The 26,153-nt window shown below is 41.2% G+C and overlaps 1 protein-coding gene across 7 annotated transcripts in view; it reads left to right on the plus strand.

Annotated features, from left to right (window-relative positions):
* Positions 1–262: 262 nt before the first annotated feature.
* Positions 263–26,153, plus strand: part of CCM2 (CCM2 scaffold protein) — a 65,052-nt gene continuing 39,161 nt past the window's right edge. For 2 of the 7 annotated variants that reach the window (XM_079149908.1, XM_079149911.1), the window contains exon 1: positions 263–415. In XM_079149908.1, coding sequence (XP_079006034.1) covers positions 386–415 — 30 coding nt within the window. In that variant the 5' untranslated portion in view covers positions 263–385. Of the gene's footprint in view, positions 416–1,667; positions 2,060–2,294; positions 2,433–19,529; positions 19,746–26,153 lie in introns of those variants that run through there. The other 5 variants (XM_079149906.1, XM_079149907.1, XM_079149909.1 and 2 more) reach the window with 5 other exon arrangements.

The following is a 26,153-nucleotide window of genomic DNA, read 5'->3' on the forward strand; positions in this document are numbered from 1 at the left end:
GTAATGGGGTGGGGCGATCCTGGCCCTCCTGTTGGGGGTTCTCCGCCGCCTGCAGACCGTGGGCGGGACCTTCGCGAATTGCAGGGACCCGGCCGCAGCTTCCTGCCTGAAATCGCGGGATCTGATCGCAGAGCCTGCCTACTCCCTCAGGCCCGGAAGTGAGGGTGTGGGGTTGCTGTGGGCGGAACCTCTTCGGGGGCGGGACCCATGTGGGCGGGCCCGTTCCCCTCGGGCCCGGAAGTGCGGGTGTGGGGCGCGGCCAGGGCGGAGACTGCGGGCTGGCGGGCGGTGCCGGGAGCGCGGGGGTGGCGGTCCCGGGGCGAGCATGTAGCGGCCGCTGGTGGTGGGGCTCCCGGGGCGGGCCGCGGGGGCCGCTCGCGGCGACATGGAGGAGGAGGGCAAGAAGGGCAAGAAGGTGAGCGTTCACCAGCGCGTCCGCTGCCGGGGTCGGTGGGCGCCGCTCGGGTCCCGGGGGCCGAGGAGGGTGGGGGTCCCTCGGGGCTGGGCGGGAGCGGCCGGCTGTGGAGTTTGGCAGAGAGGGGCGGGCAGGGCGGGGCAGGACAGGGCGGGACGAGCCCCGGACAGTGGTCAGGTGGTTCAGCGTTCGGGAGCAGTACACGCCGCACCTTTCCGGGGTCCTGTTTGCGGCTCGCCCCCACGGCCTGAGGGTGGGCCTTCCTCCGGCGTAGGGACTGGGGCCGCAAAGGAAGTGGGCCCAGCGAGGGGACAGAAGTGTGTCCAAGGCTGGAACTCGGGCCAGTGGGCTGTCGGGTTAACGTGGAGACACTTACTGTCCACTTGGCTTCGTTTTGGGATGTCCAGTAAAAGCAAAGATGGGCTTCTCTTCAGGGCCCAGTTGCTCTTTGAATGTCTCTTGTACCTAATATCATTGAGTGATTTTAGTGACGTTATATTTGGCGTGGGATTTAGGACATAGTTCAAGAGGCTCTTTAGTTTATGTAGTTTAAAAATGTGGCTTTAATTATAGGCTTGAGTAGTTGATAAAGAACATTTTAAGGAGACTGGAAAAACGAAGTGGGATAAACCACCATTAAAGTGGAAATGGGTTTTATTAAAATATATCCTTTTCAAATAAATGCTTTATAATCTTCCTGTCTTGCTTATCATTTTCATTTTGATAAACTGTGGGTTCACTTTTATGGACAAGTTTAAAACAGATCCTGATGTTACCACCCGGCATTCTGCAGTGTCCTTTAATTGACCGTCCTCATCACTTTGTTTTTTGAGGTGCCCCATTTTTAAAAAGTCTTTATTTGAAATGGATGTAGCCAGTGGCCTTCAGGGAGCCCTGTGGTGCTGCTTCTTTACTTTCTCATTGTTTTATATTAGGGACATGTAAGTCTAACTTAGATGCAGTATCAATTATAGTTATCTGCAAGAATTGTTTAAGGTTGGAAAATACCCGGAAAAAGTGATTTGGCCTGCAAGTGTTAGACTACAGAAGAGCAAGAAGCTGAGCAGCATCAAAGGATTTAGCCAGAAAGGAGAGGTCCTAACCCAGTGACTGCCTAGGTAGGTGCCAGGATGTCCAGTGTGGATATTGCTCTTTGCTGGAAACTGACCCAGCTATTCTGTGGAATGATAGCAGCTGAGAGCACTGGGGGACCTGACTGTCAGTTAACCTCTTTAATGTGTACCACTTACAGGGAGAACTGAACCACTTACCTGTCTGTGACAGGCAAGGATGGAATTGGTTTACCTTCCTTTGGAGCCTTCTACCAGTTTTGGTGGAAACATTAAACCTCTAGCAATATTGAAAGAGACAAAAGCAGTAATATATTCCTGAGCTTTGGAAAGAGAAATAGAAAACCGGGAAAACTATCAAGAATTTTACAGTTGAAAAACCTTAGACATAGGTAGGGTTAGTTTAATTTTATTGTCTCTATTAGAGGGGATAATCAATTGTTAATGTTGTTGCCCAAGTCAGGAGTTGAATGTTTTCTCTGTATTCTGCCATTTTGTTCCCTGTAGGCAGATGAGATACTGAAGTTTGGGGCATTGATTCCTGTTAAGGCCACAACTTAACAAAGTTTACCAGGTATCCTCTACTGATCCCAACTGGCAGAACCAACCTTTTCTACTTCTTCATTCAGTGTGATGTCACCTACAACTTATGAACTTAAGAGTTTAAATCAGAAATAACCTGTTTTAAACTTTTTCACTATTTAATGAGTTTTACTTAAAGATTAGATGCTTTACATTCTCTTGTTCCTTCAAAAAAAAAAAATGCGGATTTAAAACTTTAAAAATGTGGATTGGCGGGCTTTTTCCAGGTCTCAGATACTTGTCTTGATGTCTTGTCAAGCAGTGATAGAGGCTTGTTCTACCATGCCCATTCTTCTTGGGACACAGGAATCAGTGAACTGCCAGAGAACTGATGGACCAAGTGGATTTCATGGAAGTGGCCCCAGGTATAGCCCTGCCTTTCCTCAAGCTATTCCTGCACATATGGTCATGGTGACTGTGTACCTCCAGCCAGTTATAGTTCATTCAGTAAACATTTGTTGACCCCTGTTGTGTCCTACGAAACCCCTAGGTGATGAGGATGTACAAGAGTGTAGACCTGAAGGAGCTGGTGGGGAGTTGGATCAGTTGTGGGTGCATATAGAAGAATGAGTGGATTGGAAGAGAAACCCATTGGCTGCTAAAGTTGTGGGGGCCCCTGAGGTAGAAGTGACCATTTGAAAGCTGCTCTCCTGCTCTGATGTCTGCAAAGTGACTGGTACTGAAAGTTCCAATAATGGGGTTTGGAGGATAAGGCCCTTATTTACACAATGTAGTCAAGTCTGCATTGTGGTACTATACTGTCAACATGTGATCCCTTTTTCCAAAAAATTTAGGTGTACACTTGAGTTGGGATGTGTGTTTTTATGTTCAATTCAGATGAGGATCACAGCCCACCCAAAATTGCCATTTGGCCTTAACTCTCTTGCTGGTCTTAGCTTCTGCTGCCTCTGGTCTTAGGTCTTACCATCCAATGGCCATGATTTCCACCTGAACAAACTTAAATATTTTTGTGTTAGTTGAATTTATTTCTGTTGTTTAAATTTTAAAAACGTTTCCTTAGAAATGTAGGACTGGCTATAAAATGACGATAAGGGATTATTGCTTATTTGGTTGGGTGTAATTTTTGTATAATGTTTTATTAAGTTCTGATTTGACAGATGCATATTGAGGTTTTTATAGGTGAGATAATAATTACTTTTGGGATTTGCTTCATTTAAACCAGAATTAAAAAAAAAGAAGAGGGGATCGCTACATCCTTGTATTTTAGTCTGTTTTGGGCTTCTGTAACAATACCGAGACTGGGTAATTTCTTAAAGATCAGATTTCTTACAGTTCTAGAGCCTGGGAGGTTCAAGAGCAGTGGGTTGGTATCAGGTGAGGGCCTTCTTTTTGTTGTTTTGTTTGGTACCAGTGATTGAACCCAGGGGTCCTTAACCACCAAGTCATATACCCAGCCCTTTATTTATTTATTTAATTTTTTGGGTGCTGGGGATTGAACCCAGGGCCTTGTGCTTACAAGGCAAGCACTCTACCGACTGAGCTATCTCCCCAGCCCTCCTTTTTTTATTTTTTGAGACAGGATCTCACTAAGTTGCTTAGGGCCTCACCAAGTTGCTAAGGCTGGTTTTGAACTCGTGATCCTCTTGCCTCAGCTTCCCGAACCTTTGGGATTACAGGTGTGCGCCACTACACCCAGCTTATGGTAACTGTATTTTTGTCAGCAGTGCCCCCTCATCACTTGATGGTGTAATTAAACAGCCAAGATTAAATCTCAGATCTAACTGTCAACATTTTAGTCATCTTTAATTTACTCGAGTGCCTATGGTGAGAAGAAAGTTAGCAACAACGCACGTTGGAAGTCTAGCCATTTAGTTCTAAAATTAGAGACTATGAGAGACCAGATATTACAGTGTTTTAGGAAAGACATGGAATAAGCATGGAATAAGGTGGGGACCAGAAGCATAGAAGAGGTGGAGACAGCCCTGAGGTATTGAGATTGGGGGAGTTTTGGTGTTGGGTCCATATATGCACTTGTAGCCACTGCAGTTGTTTGACATCTACCCATTCACTCTTTCATCTATCAGATGATTGTTGGTCAGTGCCAATGGTGCCAGATACAGACACTTGGGAACCAAGATACATGGGACCAGCCTGCAGCCTCAGAGTAGGAAACTGAGCCAAGAACAGATGGATGAAGCAGATTTTTATATAGGTGATTAGGAAAACCTTTTTTGGTACCAGGGATTCAACCCAGGAATGCTTAACCACTGAGCCACATCCCCTTTTTTATTTTTATTTAGAGACAGGGTCTTTCTGAGGCTGGCTTTGAACTTGTGATTGTCCTGCCTCAGCCTTCTGAGCCCCTGGGATTACAGGTGTGTGTCACCATACCCAGCAAGGAAAACTTTTGTTATGAAAACTTCAGGACAAATGAAGTCCCCATGCCTACCTGCAAACAGTGTGGATGTGTGTATAGTCTGTTTTGTGTATTACTTTCTCCTCATCCTTACTCTGCCTGTATGGGCTGAAACTTCAAGCTCCATGATTTCAGGAGGTGACTGTGTTTGGAAAGGGGATTTGTCTTTAAAGAGGTGCTTAAATTTAAATGAAGTCATAAGAATGGGCCCTGATCCTGTCTGTCTGGTGTCATTTTAAGAAGAGATGATTAATACTTATACATACACAGAAAAACAAACTTGTGAGGACATAGAAGATGCCATCTGTAAGCCAAAGGGAGACTTCAAGAGAAACCACCTCTGCTCACAGCTTGATCTCAAGCTTCTAGTCTTCAGGCCTGTGAGAGAATAAGTTTCTTTGACTGAAGTCCTGGGTTTGTGGTACTTCATCCTGATAGCTGTGCTTTACCACTGATCAACATCCCCTTCATCCCTTTTTTATGTTTTATTTTGAGATAGGTTCTTGCTAAGTTGCCAATACTGGCCTTGAACTTTTGATCTTTCTGTCTCAGCCTCCTGCGTAACTGGGATTATAGGTGTGTACTATCACACCAAGCCCTAGAAAGTTTTGAGGCAAACTCGAGGTCAGTTTGTAGATGAGAATGTTCTGGGTAGGTTCTGAGGACTAGGTCTGGGTTGTTGCCCTAGATAGGGCCATACCACATACCATGTGAACCAAAAATTGCACCTAACTCTGTGGTCAGGAAAGCACATTGGGATTTTGGGTCTAGGCACTGTGAGGAACAGGCTTTGTCTTCAGGAATCTGTAATGAATGAGTGGGCCTAGCTGTGTCTTCTGCACAGACAATATATCATTGTCATGAAGGTGAATCCACATCAGTGTACTTTCTACCGCTTGACTTTTTTTTTTTTTTTTTTTCCCCGTGGTGCTGGGGATTTGAACCCAGGGCCTTGTGCTTGTGAGGCAAGCACTCTACCAACTGAGCTATATCCCCAGCCCTGCTTAACTTTCTTATCCCTCAGTCTGAGAGAAACAGCATTTCTTCAAATGATAATGCAGGTGTAGGGAGTTTGTGTTTAGATTTGTCAGTTGAACCAATAGGTGTTTGATTATACTGTTTTTTGGTGCTGGGGATTGAACCCAGGGTCTCATGCATGCTAGGCAAATGTTCTACCACTGAGCTGCACACCTAGTCCAGATTTTTTTTTTAATTTATATTTAAATTACTTTTTTTTCCCCCCCAATAAGCAGGAAAGTTTTTGCTTAGCAGTAAGCCAAAACTGCGACACTTTTTTCCACCCTCCCAAGTGTGCGTAGTTGGTAACAGTTTTTTGCTTGGATTGTGTTAAGAATTAGGGTGTTTGATGGCAGGCATTAGATGTGTACAATGAAAATAATCCTGTTTAATAAGCACAGTAGGAAGTTGGAATTTGGCTTTGGTTTGCAGCTTAGGGTGGTATAATCTTGTAACCCAGGAAGGTGGAAATAATAGTTGAATTCTGAAATTGAGCAGATTGGTCAGCCTAAGTCTGTGGTGTTACTGTTTTGTTCTTCTCTCTCTTTCTCTCTCTCTCTTTTTTGTGGTACTGGGGATTTAACTCAGTGACACTACCTGTTAGCTACACCCTCAGCCCTTTTTTATTTTGTGGCAGAGTCTTATTAAGTTGCCCATGCTGGCCTTGCATTTGCCTTCCTCACTCTTCAGCCTCTCAGGTAACTAGGATAACAGGTGTGCAACACTGTGACCAGCGTTGTTGTTATTGGCTTTTTATGTGTGTTTCTTTTAGGGATTACAATATTCATGCATAACATCACAGAATGCCATAAATTAATGTTGTCATTTCTTTCTTGTACAATGTTAAGAACCTATTAGTAGTAGTATTCTATTTGTCTTCTTTCCTGCTCTTTGTGAAATTTCTAACATTTACTTCTGTACACATTATAACTTCAGCATTGCATTATTTATATTTAAATGATTGACTTTTGAAAAAAAAAATATATATATATATATTTATGTATATTTGGTACTGGCGATTAACCCAGGGGCGCTCAACTACTGAGCCACATCCCCAGCCCTTTTTTGTATTTTATTTAGAGACAGGGTTCTCACTGAGTTGCTTAGGCCTTCACTAAGTTGCTGAGGCTGGCTTTGAACTTGTGATCCTCCTGCCTCAGCCTCCCAAGCCACTGGGATTATAGGCATGTACCACTGTGGCTGGCTGAAATATTCTATGTTTTTTTTTTTTTTTTTTTTTTTTTTTTTTTGTGGTGCTGGGAATTGAACCCAGGGACTTACTGCATGCCAGGCAAACACTGTACCACTGAACAACATCCCAACCCTGAAATATTTTAATTTACATAAAAGTTGTATAGAACACAAAGGACATATTTTCTATCCAGATTCCCTAATTGTTAATGTTTTTGAACTGTTTAAGAGTAAGCTGCAGGGCTGGGGTTGTAGCTCAGTGGTAGAGTGAGCACTTGCTTAGCATTTGGGAGGCACTGAGTTCAATTCGCAGCACCACATATAAGTAAATAAAATAAAGGTTCATCAACAGCTAAAAAAGAATAAGCCAAAAAAGCTGGATGTGGTGGACTGAGGCAGAGGGATCACAAGTTCAAGGCCAGCCTCAGCAACTTAGTGAGACTGTCTCAAAATAAAAAATAAAAAGGGCTGGGGATGTAGCTCAATGATAAAGCACCCCTGGGTTCAATCCCCAGTACTGCAAAAAAGCAAAAGTCAAAAATACATTGTTATGCATCTAGCATCTTTTTGATAAATGCCTTTTATTCTTGAAACACTTTCTATTTTTTTTTGTTTTGTTTTAATTTTTTTTGTGGTGCTGGGGATTTGAATCTAGGGCCCTGTGCTTATGAGGCAAGCACTCAACCAACTGAGCTATATCCCCAGCCCCACTTTCTATTTTTTATTAAAATCTTTTGTGTTTTTACAGACTGCAATTTGATTCATTGTACACAAATGGGGTACAACTTTTCATTCCTATGGTTGAACACAATGTAGATTCACATCATTCATGTAATCATACATATACATAGGGTAATACTGTCTGTCTCAGTCTACTATCTTTCTGTCCCCCACCCCCTCCCACCCCATTTTCCTCTACACTATCCAAAGTTCCTTCATTCTTCTCTTCCCCCCCAACCTGCCATTATATATTGTCATACACTTAAAAGACAAAACATTAGGCCTTTGATATTTGGCATTGGCCTATTTCACTTAGCATGATATTTTCCAACTTTATCCATTTACCAGCAAATGCCATAATTTTATTCTTCTTTATGGCTGAGTAATAGTCCATTGTGTGTGTGTGTGTGTGTGTGTGTATATATATATATATATACATATATATATATATATATATATATACATATATATATATATATATATATGTATATATATATATATATATCACAATTTCTTTATCCATTCATCAATTGAAGGGCATCTCCATTGGTTCCACAATCTAGCTATAGTGAATTGAGCTGCACTGAACATCGATGTGGCTGCATCACTGTAGTATGCTGATTTTAAGTCCTATGGGTATAAACTGAGGAGTGCAATAGCTGGGTCAAATGGTGGGTCCATTCCAAGTTTTCTGAGGAATCTCCATACTTCTTTCCAGAGTGACTGCACCAATTTGCAACTCCACCAGCAATGTATGAGTATACCTTTTTCCCCACATCCTCGCCAACACTTATTATTGCTTGTGTTCTTGATAATAGTCATTCTGATTGGAGGTAGATGAAATCTTAGGGTGGTTTTAATTTGCATTTCTCTAATTACTAGGGATGATGAACACTTTTTCATATATTTGTTGATCACCTGTATTTCTTCTTCTGTGAAATGTCTGCCTAGTTCCTTAGCCCATTTATTGATTGGGTTCTTTGTATTTTGGGTGTAAAGTTTTTTAAGTTCTTTATAAACTTTGGTGATGAGTGCTCTGTCTGAAGTGTAGGCTCTCTTTTTACATTATTGATTGTTTCCTGTGCTGAGAAAAAACTTTTTAGTTTGAATCTATCCCATTTATTGATTCTCACTTTTATTTCTTGCACTATGGGGGTCTTGTTAAGGAAGTCTGGTCCTAAGCCAATGTGATGGAGATTTGGGCCTACTTTTTCTTCTGTTTGGTGAAGGGTCTCAGGTCTAATTCCTCGACCCTTGATCCATTTTGAGTTGAGTTTTGTACAGGGTGAGAGAAAGGAGTTTAATTTCATTTTACTGCACATGGATATCCAGTTTTGCCAGCTCCATTTGTTGAAGAGGCTATCTTTCTCCATTGTAAGTTTTTGGCACCTTGTCTAGTATGAGATAACTGTACTTATGCGGATATGCCTCCGTGTCTTCTATCCTGTACTATCAATCTACCTATTTTGGTGCCAATACCATGCGGTTTTTGTTACTGTTGCTCTGTATTAGAGTTGGAAGTCTGGTATTGTGATACCTCCTGCCTCACTCTTCCTGCCCAGGATTGCTTTGGCTATTCTGGGTCTTTTGTTCTTCCAGATGAATTTCATGATTGCTTTTTCTTTTTCTCTGAGAAATGTCATAAGGATTTTAATTGGAATTGTATTAAATCTGTATAGCACCTTTGGAAGTATGGCCATTTTGATAATATTAATTCTCCCTATCCAGGAACATGGGAGATCTTTCCATCTTCTAAGATCTTCTTCGATTTCTTTCTTTAATGTTCTGTAGTTTTCCTTGTAGAGATCTTTCACCTCTTTGGTTAGATTGATTCCCAAGTATTTTATTTTTTTTGAGGCTATTGTGAATGGAGTTGTTTTCCTCATTTCCCTTTCAGATGTTTCATCGCTTGTGTATAGAAATGCTTTAGATTTATGCGTGTTGATTTTATATCTTGCTCTTTTGCTGAATTAATTTATGAGGTCTAGAAGTTTTCTGGTGGAGTTTTTTGGATCCTCTAAATAGAGAATCATGTCATCAGCAAATAGTGACAGCTTGAGTTCCTCTTTTCCTATTCATATCCCTTTAATTTTTTTGATCTAATTGCTCTGGGTAGTATTTCAAGGTCATTGTTGAATAGAAGTGGTGAAAGAGGACATCCCTGTCTTGTTCCAGTTTTTAAAGGGAATGCTTTCAGTTTTTCTTCATTAAGAATGATGTTGGCTGTAGGCTTAGCATAAATAGCCTTTACAATGTTGAGGTAAGAACACTTTCTTATATTTGCCAGAATAAGATGTTCCAGGGTAATTTTATACTTCTTAGTTTTGGAACTGGACATTTGTCTAAGGAACCCTGATTGCTTTTAGTGGAAATGATATTTCGAAACAAAGATCTGATCAGTAGTTGTGCTTATTGCTACTAGGGCATTAATTCTAGAATAAGAACTAGCAAAAGAAGAACTAGAAAATTTACTCACATACACAGAAGCTTTTTTTTGGTTTATTTGTGTATGAAAAACTAGAACTCATGTTGATATCTCTAATTTTGGTTGTCACAGAAATTATTTTAGCCTTCCCCCTTTCCACATTTATACCTTGTTTCTCCAGTAGTAAGAAACCCGGTTCCCATTATCTTTTTGTTCAGTCTCCCAGTAGGTAAATAATCCTGGCTGTACCAGCCAATCTCGGTTAAAGACGTACTGCCATTCTTTTTTTTTCTTTAGGATAGCATGCTACCTGCTGTGGGGCATGCTGTCTTAAAGCCAAACTCACAAATACTCCCCTCCCTTTCTTGGATTCACTGGCCAAAAGCTTGGACTTGATGAAGAGGAAGGGGAAATTGGGAGGGCAGAGTAGGAAAGACCAGTTCAGTCCTGGACACACTTTTCCTGTCTCCTGTTGGGCATACTGGCTCATGGGGTCCTTGGCAATTCCTCTGTCCCCATGCCTTTCTTGCCAAGCCAAAGCTAAGCCATGTCTGCCTCATTCCCACTGTGCACATTCCAGCTCAGAGTTGACCCTGGAAACACTGGTTGCTGGCTAAAATCTTTGCCTCAGTGAAGGGGAAAGGATATGGGAAGAGGCAGGATAACAGCCAGTAAGAGCTCAGCTCTGGCTTGGTGTAGTGGTGCATACTTGTAATCCAGCGGTTCAGGAGGCTGAGGCAGGAGCATGTTCAAGACGAGCTTGGGAAATTTAGCAAGACCCTGTCTCAAAAAGGACTGGGAATTGGCTCAACGAGAGAGTGCCCTTGGTTGGGTAATGCAAGGGGGAAAAAACCCAACAACAACAAAAGGAAAAGAAAGCTCTAGACTCTTTCCTTTTCTCTTGTGCCTGTTGTGTTCCTGACCCAAAGCTGATGATCTATTAGTTAGCTTTCCATTGCTATGACAATATGCCTGAGTAAAACAACTTATTTTAGCTCTTGGTTACTCATAGGTGTTAGTCCATTGTTACCTAACTCCATTCTGGACTTGTAATGAGGCAGAATATCAGGCCTGAGAGTGTGTGGAAGAGTACAACTGCTCACCTCATGGCAGCTGGAAGCAGAGAGAAGAGGGAGAGGGAGAGTGAGAACGGGAGGGAGGAAGGGGCCAGGGACAAAATGTTATCCTTCAGGGGGACACCTCAGGGAATTCACTTTCTTCTATCAGTCTCTGCAGCCTCAAGGTTCTAACAGCTGGGGACAAAATCTTTAACACATGAACCTTTCAGGGATGCTTAAGATCCAAACTATAAAATGATTCCTTTCCAACTTGGTGTTTTAACCTTCAACTCTTCCACTCCCCCGACTAGCAGACCAAGGGAAGGAAATAGTTTTGACTCTTTAAACATTTTCTTCCATGTTTTTTATCGGTGCATTGTAATTATGCATAATGATGGGATTTGTTGTTAAATATTTATACATGGCACATCATATACGCACACACATATATGTATATCAGGGTGTTAGGTGATATATTGAAGAGGTCTTTTTCTTTGACAGTTTTACATACATATGTGTAATTTTTGTGGTACAGGTGATCAAATCCCAGGGCCTTATTGCTGAGTAAGTGCTACACCACTGAGCTATAACCCGAGGCCTTTTTATTTTGGAGGGGGATCTTGCCAAATTGTTCAGGCTGTCCTTGAACTTGCAGTCCTCCTTAGTAGCTGGGGTTACAGGAATTTGCTACCACACGTGGCTAATTTGACTCTATTAAAAGCCTAAGAAAGAAAATGAATCTCATATTTATCTCTGTTTATCATTTCAGTGCTTTTTTTTTCTTCTAGGTTAAATTTCCATGTGGAGTCATTTACCTCTGGTCTGAAGATCTTCCTTTTTATGGTGTTGGTTTTATGGTTTTTTTTGGTGTTGGTCTACAAGTGTCACATCCTTTTACCTTTTATTACCTGAACATATACTTATCACACCTTACTTTTGAAAGATGATTTTCCTGAGTATGGAATCTAGGTTGACTGTTTTCTTTATCTTTCTGTACTTCGAAGACGTAGCTCCATTATTTTTTGGCATCATTCCATTGAGAAGTTATCTGCTATTCTTTTGGTTATATTTTTAATGTCTTTTTCTTTGACAGTTTTGGGATTTTTTTTCTTTATACTTGGTTTTGTCAATTTGGTTAGGATGGATTTCATCCTTTATTTGATAAATACAAATAAATTTGAATTTATTGAGTTGTAGGTTCTTTATAGGTTGTGAATTTTGTCAAATTTTGAAAATATCTTAACCATATTTCTTCAAATAGCTTCATTTTTTTTCCATGCTCTGTTTTTCCTGGGTCTTCAGTACACATATATCAAACTGTTTCCACTTGTTTTTTGTTTTTTTAATATGGTACTGGGGATTGAATCCTAGGGGTACTTAACCTCTGAGTCATATCCCCCTCCTTAAAAAAAAAATTCGTTTTTAATGTTTTTTTTGTTTTGTTTTGTTTTGTTTTTTTTTAAATTTTGAGATAGGGTCTTATTAAGTTGCTTATGGCTTAGTTGTCTAAGTTGCTGGGATTACAGGCGTGTGCCACTATGCTCAGCATGGTTCCACTTGTTATTGAAGCTCTACTTGTTATTTAATGGACTTTTGGTTTTTGTTGTTTTGGCAGTGCTAGGGATGGAATCCAGGGCCTTGCACCTGCTAGGCCAACTCTCTCTGAGCTATATCCCCAGCCCCTCTGGTCATTATTTCAGTAGTCTTCTGTCACTGTAATTCCATTTAGGTTATGTGCATTGCTCTGTTTTCATGTTCTTTGTTTTCTTTTTTTTAGGGGGCTAGGGTGGGTACTGAGAATTTAACCCAGGGGCAGTTTATTACTGAGCTACATCCCCAGCCTTTTTATTTTTTTAATCTATGCGTTTATTTTTTGTTTTGAGACAGGTCTCACTGTGTTGCCCATGGTGGCCTTGAACTTGGGATTCTTCTGCCTCAGCTTCCCAAGTTGTTGAGGTTACAGGTGTGCACCACCATACCCCACTTTCTGTGTGTGCTTGTAAAGTTTCCAGATCTCTCTTGAAATTCCTCATGTCTTCTATCCTTTTTTTTTTTTTTTTTTGTGGTGCTGGGGTTTGAACCCAGGGCCTTGTACTTCTGAGGTAAGTGCTGTACCAACTGAGCTATATCCCTAGCCCTTCTATCTTTTTTATAGACCTTTTCTTTTTGAGAGGGGATCTTGTTATGTTGCCTTGGTTGCCCTCAAACTCCTGGACTCAAGCAGTTCTTCTATTCAGTCTCACAAGTAGTTGGGACTATAGGTGAGTGCCCTCATGCTAACTTTCTATAGTTTCTTTAACAGATTTATCAAAATTATTTTGTCTGGTAATTCCAGCATCTGGGACATTTGTTAATCTCTTGCTGACTGATTTTTTCTGTTGAATTTGGGCTAAATTTTTGTATTTCTTCACATAACATATATATATATATATATATATATATATTTTTTTTTTTTTTATACATAATATATACTTTTTTTTTTTTTTGGTAGGAGGGATTGAACCCAAGGATGTTTAACCACTGAGTCACAGCTCTTATTTTGAGACAGGGTCTTGCAAAGTTGCTGAGGTTGGCTTCAGTCTGCAATCCTTCTTCCTCAGCCTTCAATCGTCCTTCCTCAGTCTCCTGAGCCTCTCTGGGAGTACAGGTGTGTGCCATCATGCCCACCTGTAGGGATTTTTTTTATTAGTGTTGGACGTTGTAGATATGGATTATAGGGATTCTGACTTCTGAACAGTGTTGAATTGTTTGTTTATCAGGAAGTTAAATTAGCGGTGGACTGTTTTGTTGTTTGGAGGTATGGTTTTACACTGCCTTGTTACATCAGGTGTTTTGTTGTTGTTCTGGGGATTGAATCCAGGACCTGGGGCATACTAGGCTAGTGTTCTACCACTGAGGTACATCCCCAGCTCGCCCCAACCCCACCCTGCCCCACCTGTTCTTGGTGATGCTGGGGGTGGAATCTAGCATGGAACACCCTCCCCCCTTTTTTTGTGTGTGCGTGATAGGGTCTTGCTGTGTTTCCCAGGTTGGCCTGGAACTAGCCATGTAATCCCTTAGTCTCCCAAATAGCTAGAATGACAGATGCGTGCTACCATGCCTGGCTTGGTACACCAGTTTTGATATTTGTTCTTATTCCTAGGGTAAATCACTTAGTCCTTGATGTCCACAAGAGATGTGACTCTTGTGGAGTTTCACATGGACAGTTTGAGGTATTTATCAAGTCCCTCTGACTTGGCAGGATGTAAACTCAACTCTTGTCTACCCTGCCAGTGGGGGCAGCTAAAATCTCAGCACAGCTCTATCAACCTTCAAGCTCTTACGTTCTTTCTGGACTCTTTGGTATCTCACCCCCACTTGAACAGTTCAAAGTTTAGCCAGAGATTAGAGGGGAGTTTTATATTCAAACTGGGACTCCCTCTTTCAGTGGGTTTTTCCTGGGTTTCTCACTTTTTGAACAGTCTCCATTCCTCCCTTAATCCCTCAGGACAATAAAATTGCAACTTTTTTTTTGTTGTTCTTTGTTTAAACTGTCCTGTACCTCTTGAATCAGGGAGCACCTTCATTGGAAAAGCAGTGTAAAGGGTCTTGCTCAATGATGTTTTCTTCTTTCAAGGGTCAATTAAGTTCCTAGGATTTTTTTTTTTTTTTTTTTTTTTTTTAATTTCACCTCCAGTGCCTCCAGAAGGCTGTTGTCCATATTTCATCTAGGATCTATAATACCACTCTGTGAGAAGGTTGTTCTGATATAGCCTACTCCTCTATTATGGGAATTAGGGATCTCTTTTGGTTATTTTTCTTGATGGTATATTTTGGAGAGCTTTCTTTATAGGCATTAGTTTTTTTGTTTGTTTGCTTTGTTTTTAAATTCCTCTTCAGAGTAGAATGGTATTTTATCTGTGGATTACTATAATTTATTTAAATAGCAGCCATTTTATGAACTTTTAGGTGGTCATTTTGCTCTAACAAAAAATGAAACAGTTAACTTTCTACCAGCCTTTTGTTTGTGTAATGAATCTATAAGGTTAATTCCCCAAAATGGAGTTGCTGGGAAAGCATATGTTTGCAATTTTAGAGATCTTAACAAATTGTTTTCTATAGTTGAACTAATTTTTATTAAAAGCAATTCACGATGGGAGTAAATTTTTTTTTTTTCCCTTTACATATCCTTGCCTATGTAGCACATTACCAAACCGTTGAATATTTCCCAAAATGACGTGTGAAAATGGTATTGGCTAAAATCTTAGAATATTTTCCAAAGTGAACTTAAATTTTTTTTCTTACAAAAAAAAAAATACAACTCAGAAAAACAGCAAATTATATTCAGTGAAAAAATCTTAGACCAGGCATGGTGGCCTGTAATCTCAGCAGCTTGGGAGGAGGATTGCAAGTTCAAAGACAGCCTCAGCAAAAGTGAGGTGCTAAGCAACTTAGTGAGACCCTGTCTTTAAATAAATACATGGGCTGGGGATGTGGCTCAGTGGCCGAGTGCCCCTGAGTTCAGTCCCCAGTACCTCCCACCAAAAAAGAATCTTACACACTAGAAACAACTATTAAGAACTTTTTAGATTGTGTTCCTGTGTTTGTACACTTTCCTGTGTTTGCATATATGACCTTTGTGTGTGTGTGTGCACATAGAACCGAGAATTGAACCCAAGGGTGCTCTAAAACTGAGCTACATCCCCAGCCCTTTTTCTTTTTTATTTTGAGACAGGGTCTCACTAGGTTACCCAGGGTGGCCTTGAACCCACCGACCTTCCTGTGTCAGCCTCTGGTGTAGCTGGGACTGTAACAGTGTGCTATTGCTTCCGGCTGCATACATGGCCTCCTTACCTGGGTATCATTGGTTTCAGATTCTTGCATAGTAATCATTGCTTGAAGAGTTTTCTGGGGAGCTGTTGCTGCCTCCTTGAATCTCCTCCCTGTCTTGGGCTCTTAGTGTCCAAGAGATTGAGAGTACCAAGTGGTGTGTCAAGAGGGCCGAGGGAGTGGGTCAGATAAGCTTATGCTGTGCATCCAGGCATCTTTTTTTCTGTCTTCACAAACCTGGACTGCAGAGTAGGTGAGCTGAGGGCTGAGGAGGAGCAGCATAGGAGGGAAGGAGAGGAGGGAAGGGTGGCCAAGGAGGAGGGCTGGGTCATCTTCCTGTGGTCATCATGTGTGGTGGCTGTATGGGTCACTGAAGAGCACATGCTGAAGCAATATTTTTGGGCAGTTGTTAAAACTGTAGGTCATGGCTTATTAATAGGACTGGAAATCAAACATTAGGTAGCACTCATTGTTAGGTAAGAATTAAATAGATACAAGTATAGGATTGGAGGCTGTTGGTTTGTGCTGTCTGGTGTTCAGAATTGGACCACATTGTAGTATGTTTCATATGGAGTTTGTGAAATTTTTTTTTTTTTTTTTAACAAACTTTTCCCCTAGAGTTTCTATAAATTGCTTTTCTTTTTTCTTTCAAAAGAGGTACAAGAACTTGTGGGCTCTTAATCATGCAGTTTATATAATGGAATCTTCATTAAGATTTTCTTTTATTGGTGTGTAATACAAATGTCATCATCACGGTGGGATCTCTTTTCTTTACCTCCTGGGTTGGAATCTGTACTTTTTTCTCTCTTGGATCCTTTTCTTTGACAGGGAGTATACCCTCTAGTGTATTTTTCAAAAAGAGTTTTTAGAGTGTTAAGATCCCAAAGCACTGTAGGTGGGAAAATAACTATTTTGCATTCAATTTGGTAGATAGTTTGCCTTTACATTAATTTCTAGGCTTAGGCTTAGGGGCGTAGCCCAGTATTAAGAGTGCTTGTTTGTTTGTCAGGCGTGGTGGTGTATGCCTGTAATCCCCTTTGTTCAGGAGGCTGAGGCAGGAGGATTGTGAGTTCAAAGCCAGCCTCAGCAAAGTCTAGGCACTAAGCAACTCAGTGAGACCCTGTCTCTAAATAAAATACAAAATAGGATTTGGGGTGTGGCTTAGTTGGTTCAGTGCCCCTGGGTTCAATCCCTGGTACCAAAACAACAACACAACAACAAAAAACCCAAAAAACAAAGAGTGCTTGACACATTTGACATGTGTGGGTGTGAGGTTTAATGCCCAGTACCGGGGAGGTGGGGAATTATGAGCATAAGTCGTGCATCACTTAACAATAGGAATTATTCTGAGAAATGTGTTGCAAGGTGATTTTGTTTGTGGACATCATCAAGTATTGCACTTATACAAACTAAGATGGTTGGGATGTCACTAGTTTATATAATTTCCTGGGATCACTTTCCCATATGTGGTTTGTTACTGATTGACAATTGTATAGTGTATGACAATTATATAGTATATAATTTCCCCTCAGAACTTTAAGGGGATTACCATATTTCCTTCTACCATGACCCAGCTAATGCTGAAATGTTCTTCCTTTCTTTATAGGTAATCTTTTTATTTTTCTTACTGGAAACTGCATTCTCTTAATTTTTTTTTTTTTTTTTTTTTTCTTTTGTACCTGGGATTGAACTCAGGGGCACTCAACCACTGAGTCACTTCCCCAGCCCTGTTTTGTATTTTATTGAGAGAAAAGGTCTCACTGAATTGCTTAAGGCCTCACTAAATTGCTGAGGCTGGCTTTGAACTTTTGATCCTCCTGCATCAGTCTCCTGAGCCACTGGGATTACAGGTGTGAGCCACCCCCCCAGCAGAGTTCTCTTAATTTTGTAGATTTAAATCCTGTTGTTGTGCTGGGATTCGAACCTAGGGCCTTGCGGATGCCAGCTCTTGTCTTCAGCCTGATATTCTGTAGTTTTCTGAGAATGAGTATAAATATCTAGATTTGCCTTTTACATTAACCTACCTTATTGAGCTTTTTTTGTCCAAAGAGTGGTGCTTTATTGGCTGCTTCTGACATTTGTATCCCTGTTTCATCTTTGCTCTTGTTTTCCTCCTAGGTGAATGCTAGACTCATTCTAGATTCACTCTTCTGTGGGCTTTACTTTGTCTCAGAGTTTTCTGATTTTTTATATTTTTGCTTTATGTTCTAGGATAGGGTTGGCAGACCTTGTTTGAAGGATCAGATAGAAAATATTTTAGGCTTTCTGGGCCATGAGGCAAAATCAAGGCCATTAAGTAGGTACTTAGATAATTAAGAGAACAAATTTCCACAAAGTTCTTATTGAATTCAGAATATAATAATAAGCACAATTTGTTGTGATATGGTTGTGCTATTGAGAATGGAATTCTTTTTGGGGCTTAATTAAGGTTCAAAGTTAGAACTCCTCAAATTCATCACTAATGGGTTAGCCAGTGCCTTGGTCCAGCTCCCTCATTTGGCTCTTAGTTATACCCATCTTATTATTCTAGTTAACTTTTTAATTTGGCCATCATATTTGTAATTTATAAATATAGATGGTCATAATACCTTTATTTTATTTTTATGTGGTGTTGAGGATCGAACCCAAGGCCTCAAGAGTGCTAGGTGAGCGCTTTACCACTGAGCCACGACCCCAGCCCTTTGTTTTGTTTTTTTGTATGTGTGTGAGAATTGAACACAGGGCTTCATACATGCTAGGCTAATGACTTACTATATCCCCAGACTTTTTAAAATTTTATTTTGAGACAGTGTCTGGCTAAGTGGAGGACCTGAAGATCCTCCTTCCTCAGCTTCCTGAGTAGTTGGGATTTTAGGTGTGTGTCACCTTATCTGAATGATTTGAGTGTTCTAAGTACGTTTAAGGTAGCTAGGCTAACTACGTAAGCTAGGATGGTTAGCTGGTTAGGTGTATTAAATGCATTTTCAGCTTATGGTATTTTCAACTTCTGATGGGTTTATTGGGAACTTATTGGGAGGAGCATCTATATTTTAATTATTTGGTTAATGTATTGATCTGTGAGTTATCTATAGTCACTCCAATTAAGTAGCCTTTCCTGTTTGCAAGCCATTCTGGAATATTCCATAAGGACCTTCAGCAGCAACAAGTCCAACTTCTCCTTTTCTGTATTAGGATACTTAAAGAAGTGAAGGCAAACTTGGTGGCGGACACACACTACTTAGTTTTAAATTGGTGACGCAAACTTGTGAGTCCTGGAGGCAGATAGAGAGACATTTGCACACTGAGTGTCTTTGAGCCACGTGTGCCTTCCCCAGGCCCCACTTAGAAATGCACCTGTCCGGGACTGGGGCTGTAGCTCAGTGGTAGAGTGCTTGCCTCACACATGCAAGGCACTGGGTTCGATCCTCAGCACCACATGAAAACAAATAAAGATATTGTGTCCATCTACAACTAAAAAATATTAAAAAAAAAAAAAAAAAAAAAAAAAAAGAAATGCACCTGTCCCCAGAAAAGTCTTGCTGCCTTAGAGAAGTGGTAAAAACAGCAAGTCTGAAACAGCCTTGTCCATGTCTCTACTCTTTCATGAGGTTTTCACCAACAGCATGCAGCCTCTAGCAGTGTTTTCTCTCGATTTTTAACTTCAGCATCTAAACTTCAGAAAGGTCAGATGTCCAAAATAGTGTCCCTTAGTTGATTGCATAGGATCCTACAGAATTGCAGGGGTGCTGCCCTGTGGGGTTTGCATGCTCTGAGTAGTGGGAAAATATTTATTGGTTCATTTGTCTTTTTGTTCATGCAGTCCTCTTGAATTTTGTCAAGATTTTGGATGCTGCCTTTTTTTTTTTTTTTAAGCTTTTTAAAAACTGTAAACAAGTGAAGTGGGCTTTGCAGAAGGAAACTGTGGTTTCTGGTCTTCCTGCTTGCTCATGTTTTTTTTCAGAGGGAGGGCTAACATCTGACCATATTTTTCAACAAGTTCAAGAGGGAGTAGAGAATGCTCCAGAGGGTGAGGAACCAGAATTCCTCCAAAGAAATTGCTCCTCAAACTGAATCTCCAACGGGGTATTCCATGGAGAATGAGGTAGGTTCAAATGCAGCATGGAAAGAACCGCCTAGAACAATTATGTGAGGCCCTTGTGGTTGGCATTTGTGCCCTTTCCCAGGGCTTGTTTGGGATGTCCTGTCCTCTGACCCCTACCCTGGGACATTGGGGTGGAGGGTTCATTCACTAGCTTCCTTGGCTTCTGCTGGAGGGCAGTCAGCAGTGTGTGTGACTGAAAGTGAGGAGTCACCCAACCAGCTGGAGGGTAGAGGTTGTTGCACTCATTCATCTTTACTCAGGAATGAGACCATGGTTTTTATGTCTTTGAGGGAAAAGTAATTTTTCTTTGGATTTGTATAATTTGAGACCCAAGATCTGAGTTGGAAAATAGTGGAAGAAAAAGGTCAAGAAATTGATGGCACCCAAACCTGAAGACTCATGCTTGAAATTTTGTCGATAGGCCCATAGCAGGACCATAGCTGCATATCAGTGTGGATTTTGGCCCACTGGATATGGCCTCCCGTGGGCATTAAGGTGCATGTACATTTGCCACCAGATCAAACTGGCAACAGTGGGCAGAGATCTGATTCTCTAAACTTAACCAAGTCCTGAGATGGGGACACATACAGGCTATATTGTGCTCATTATTTAGACATTAGTGGTACCAAGGAAAGTCCTTTTTTCATCAGGCATTGGAGTACTCAGTTTTCTTAAAAAAAAAGAAAGTGAACCTATCTAAGAGCACTGTAGCGAGTGCTAAGAGTTGGTTGCAGTTTGGATAGGCAGTGTTGCAGGGCAGGATCAGCAGAGGGAGCTCTCTGTTGTAGAGTTTGTTAAAGAAAGTTTGTCGTAGTGCCTCCAATAAACACAGACCTGTGTGTGATGTATGAGAGATGACAGACTTGGATCTATAGGGAACGTAACTGCTCATTGTGCAGCTGGACATAATTGTGCTTCTGGTTTCTGTAGAAGTATGGGTACCTAGAGCAGTCTTCTCTGACCTTACACACTGAACTTGGTGCCTCTTTCTAGTCATTCTCCCTCATCCTTGCCAGGCCTGGGTTATTGGAGTTTGTCTCCCTTTAAGACTGGGGGTGCCCTGGGGGAAGGAATGGTGGATCCTTCACTCTTTAACAGCAATGTCTGGCATGTGGCAAGCACTCATGAGATGCTTAAGGTTGGACTCTAGCAGATGCAGGGTCTTTTATTTTAAGTGTCTTTGTTCAGAGTCAATCTTGTTTTATTAACAAGATAAGACCTACCTTGTAGTTTATTGTGAGGATTAAGTCAAATACACATGTGAAAATGTATGAGGTACTTTGTGCATCTTAGTTTTATATTTGTTAGCACTTTCCCCAGAATTACTTGCTGAACTTGTTTTGTATGGGGGATGCAAGTGGCATATATGACTGTACTGTTTACTGTGTTCTCAGAGCAGAGGCCACTGTCCCATAAGTCTGGGCATGCTGGTTCTTTCATTCATTGATTGGTATAGGGATTGAACCCAGGAGCGCTCTATGACTGAACCACATCCCCAGCCCCCTTTTTATTTTATTTTGAGACAGCGTCTTGGTGAGTTGCTTAGTGCCTCACTAAGTTGCTGAGGCTAATTGGAACTTGTGATTCTCTTGCCTTAGCCTCCTGAGTCACTGGAATTACTGGTGTGTGACGCTGCACCTGGTTTTTGCTGGTTCTTTTAGTGGATACATTTCTCATTGTACATGAATTGACAGATGCTCTGATTTAGAAGTTAATATCTGAGTAATAACCTCAGCCTCTCCTAGCCTGTTTGCACAAGTGGGTCGATAAGATTGATCTTCCTACTTGATGAAACTCAAGACCCACAGTGGACACAGGCCAGCCTTGTTCAGAGCCCAAGCCTGGGTGTTGTGAGAGAGCATGTTTGTTATGTAACTGTACACAGACCAGAATAAGTTTTAGTTTTGGTTTTTAAACTAAGAACTATACTTTAGGTTTCTAACTTTATGTATGTTGCTGGGGATCAAACACAGGGCCTTGTACTTTACCAGGCAAATGCTCTACCACTGAGTTCCAACTAGATTTCCAACTGTAATAGCTGTTTTAGGTTTAACTGTAAGAGCTGTTTTAGGTTTAAGATGGCAAATAGTACAATATGGCAAGGATCTGAGGCCTTTACAGAGTGACTCTACAAAGTTTCATATAGTTATCTGAGGTGGTATGTATTCCATGTGGACGTCTGTATAATGCTGCACAGAAACTCAGAGCTAGGCTCCCTCCTCCCAGTTCTATACCTTGGGCCCTGGCTGATCCTTTCAACCCTATAGCCTTGGTTTCATCAGGAAAGACAGGCCAGTAGTTTCATCCTACATTGGCACTCCACTTATGGAAGAGACACCCAGTTAGCCTGCTGCCCTTCTGGGGCCAGCTGGGTTCTTTGATTTCTTGGGGTCAAAGGTGATATGATCATTTTGGTGGTGATGAATATGCACACTCAATAAAACACTTATTGAATGAAGATTGATGGTTGCTAAACTTTTTAAACTTTGGATCTGTAGAAGATTTCAGTGAGCAGATGGATGTAATCCCAGTGACTTGGGAGGCTGAGGCAGGAAGACTGAAAGTTTGAGACCAGCCTCAGCAATTTGGTGAGCCCTCAGCAACTTAGCAAGACCCTGTCTCAAAATAAAAATATTAAAAAAGGGCTGGGGATGTGGCTCAGTGGTATAGTGCCCCTGGATTCAATCCCCAGTACTAAAAACAATCACAAAAACAAAAAAGCCCATGATAGGTATCTGGAATCTTGATTCTGTGCATCAGGACTCTTATTTATCAGAGCTATGGATATAGCTCAGTTGGCAGAATGCTTGCCTTGCAAGCACGAGGCCCTGGGTTTAATCCCCAGCACCGCAAAAAAAAAAAAAAAAGACTCTTATTTATCAGTTTACTTTTTTTGGGGTGGGGAGAAGAGGGGGTGCCAGGGATTGAACCCAGGGGTAGTCAACTTCTGAGCCACATCCTTAGCCCTATTTTGTATTTTATTTAGAGACAGAGTCTCACCTTGCTGTTGGTGAGACTGACTTTGAATTCATGATCCTCCTGTCTCAGCCTCCCAAATTGTTGGGATTACAGATGTGTGCACCACCAAGCCTGGCTCAGTTTACTTTTTTATTTTTGAACTTTATATAATTAATTTATTTATATGTGGTGCTGAGAGTTGAACTCATTGCCACACACATGCCATGCAAGCGCTCTACCTCTTGAGCCACAACCCCAGCCCCTCGGTTTACTTTTTAACCACAATTTTCATGTTCAAGCATCTTCAGTTCCAAAAATGTGAGATGCCATCTTGTTCAGTTTTGTTGGTGAAATGGCAGAGTGCTCCCTTCCAGTGCTTGTTGTTTCTGCTGCTTGTTCCCCATGACTGAGATCTGGGCCAATGCTAAAGTGCTATTCCTCTTTCACCAGAGCAGTTGCAGCCCTTCATTCTGTGCTAATGACAGTGAAGTTGTGGCAGATGTGCATGGTGTATTTCATTACTAAATAGTTTCAACAGTGCACTTTCTAGGAAGACTCATCTACCCATTAAAAATTATTTGGAACATTTAAAAAAAGCGTATCATTCCTCCTATACTGAGGCTAAGGATTAGGGTCAGAGAAACACACCTAATTTCTAGGGGATATGTTCCAGGTCCCTCAGGGGTACCCAAAACTGCAGATAGTACCAAACCCTATGTAGACTTTTTTCTATCCCCATTAATAACTGATAAAATTTAATTTCTAAATTAGGCACAGTAAGAGATTAGTAACAATAATTAATAAATTAGAACAGTTATACTATAGTAAAAGTTCTTTAAAACTTATGAATTGTTTATTCCAGAATTTTCCGTTTAATATTTTCTAACCATGGTGGACCATGGATATCTGAAACCTTGTAAAGTAAAACCACAGATGAGGGGGGTTTGTATAATCCACAATATTTGTGCTTGGTTAAACTGCCATGATTTGAAGGCCCAGATTAAAGGGACAGGTTTCCCCCCATGTATTTCTTTTTGGTATTTTGGGATTATTCTCTCCTCTGCCAGTCTGTGAGTGGTCAGAGGGTTCCATTACCTATTAGTCACTTTTCCTTGTTGCTTGCTGCTTAGGATAGTACAAAAACAGGGTGCTTTAGCACTATGGCACATCTTTGGGGCCTGCTTTGCATCTTGAGCATTGACTGGCTGTTTTTGTCATGGATTTAAATTGTTACTCTTATTTTTTTTAAATTTATTTTTATTGTAAACAAATGGGATACATCTTGTTTCTCTGTACATGAAATAGAGGCATACCATTTGTGTAATCATACATTTACCTAGGGTAATAGTTTTTGATTCATTCTGTTATTTTTTTTTCTTCCCCCAACCCCCTCACCCCTCTTTGCCCTCTATACAGTCCCTCCTTCCTCCATTCTTTTTTTTTTTTGTGGTGCTGGGGATCGAACCCAGGATCTTGTGCTTGCAAGGCAAGCATTCTACCAACTGAGCTATCTCCCCAGCCCCTTCCTCCATTCTTGCTCCCCTCCCACCCCCCATTATATGTCATCATCCACTTATCAGCGACATCATTCATCCTTTGGTTTTTTGAGATTGGCTTATCTCACTTAGCATGATATTCTCCAGTTTCATCCATTTGCCTGCAAATGCCATAATTTTATTATTATTTATAGCTGAGTAATATTGCATTGTGTGTGTGTATATATATATATACATATATCACAGTTTCTTTATCCATTCATCAATTGAAGGACATCTAGGGTTGGTTCCACAGTCTGGCTATTGTGAATTGAGCAGCTGTGAACATTGTTGTGGCTGTATCTCTGTAGTATGCTGATTTTAAGTCCTTTGGGTATAGGCCGAGGAGTGGGATAGCTGGGTCAAATGGTGGTTCCATTTCAAGTTTTCTAAGGAATCTCCACACTGCTTTCCAGAGTGGCTGCACTGATTTGCAGCTGTTACTTTGTTTTGGTAGTATTTCTTCTGCCTAACTGTGATACCCTTGAGGGTGGGAACTATTCCTCTTCCATCTGTGGTGCTTCCCTGGTTGCCTAGCCTGGTATAAACCCTAAATGAAGGGTCACCACCAGCATTTATTGCTCTCTAGCCCTGCGTAGGCTCCTTGCTGGGTGCCGGCGCAGAAAGGACAGAGCCAAGGCCGGAGATGACAGAGCTGGGCTCAACTAAGGAAGACTCCTGGGTAGTGAGAGTCTTCCATGGGAGGCATACATAGAAGACATCTAGAGGCACTGTAGATGGTTTTCTTGCTGTGCGGGCAGGTGTTCTTAAGATGCTGTCCAATGGTGCCTAATTGTAGAGGGTTTTTAGGGGTGGGATTGCAGGAGAGGGCCCTGGGGTCCTTCACATTATAGATTAATTCTTTACGCAGATTCTAATTTTATGAGCTATATATTACTGTTATGATAACAGCATAAGTTGCCTGTGGTTTGAGAACCTGTTTTTGGTGAGGGCTCCTTGGTTAGAGGGCTATCTTAGCAAGTCTTTGGTCTTAGAATGGGGTCCTCTTGCTCCCTTGTGTAGATTAGTAGTAAGTTTGATAGCAGGCAGCTTCTGGAAGGACAGGCCCACCAAGTTGAACTGCCTGCATTCTGGAGCCAGTGCTTAGCCATGGTGAGCTACTGAGAGGAGGGAACTGTGTAGGGTTGCAGGAGAAAATGTTTTCATGACAGCTGTTTCCCATTGGCCAGTGTGAGACCATGAATATCTAAAGAGACAGGATTATGGGCCACATGCCTTCGTATATCCCTCAGGGCTAGGCTATGTATATCATAAGAACTATAAGGAGAAACTAGTGATTAAGTATAACACATGTTAAGAGTAATTCATGTGCCATCTAGTCACCGAGAATGGTGTCAGTGGTGAGGAAATCACAGTTGTTTTTGGTGGGGCGGATGAAACATGATTTTTCGCATTGTTAAAATTACATATTCAAGTGTGGGGGGTCATTTCCAGCTTACAGTTTACCTTCAGTAAAAACCTGATTTGACAAATTACAGGCGACCATTTCTCACCATTCTCCCATGAGAACCCCACATTGAGACTGCCTGGTTTGAGTGCCACCTGCCCCCTTCCACCACTTGTCTAAACACATCCTGAGGTGCTTAAGTACAAGCTGGTCTGGGGACTGAAGAGAATGAAGCCCGAACAGTACCCTACGGGTAGCCCACTTCATTCTGTTGTAGAACATGAACTTGGCAGCTCAGAACCAGCACCCCTGCCAACTTTTCCAGAACCTTTTTCCATCTGTTGTGTTACTCATCTTGTAGAGAATTGTCTTATAAGGATATTGGTTCTCTTTAACTTTATATGCTTTTATGTCTTGTCCCAGTTTATGTATAAACAGTGAGAAGCAGCAATTCATCCTTTTCAAATATAAATATTTCAAAGATGAAAACAGTACAGAGCAAAGTAA

This window comes from Sciurus vulgaris (genome assembly GCF_902686455.1).
Source record: "Sciurus vulgaris genome assembly, chromosome: 8".
NCBI classification, from domain to species: Eukaryota; Metazoa; Chordata; class Mammalia; order Rodentia; family Sciuridae; genus Sciurus; species Sciurus vulgaris.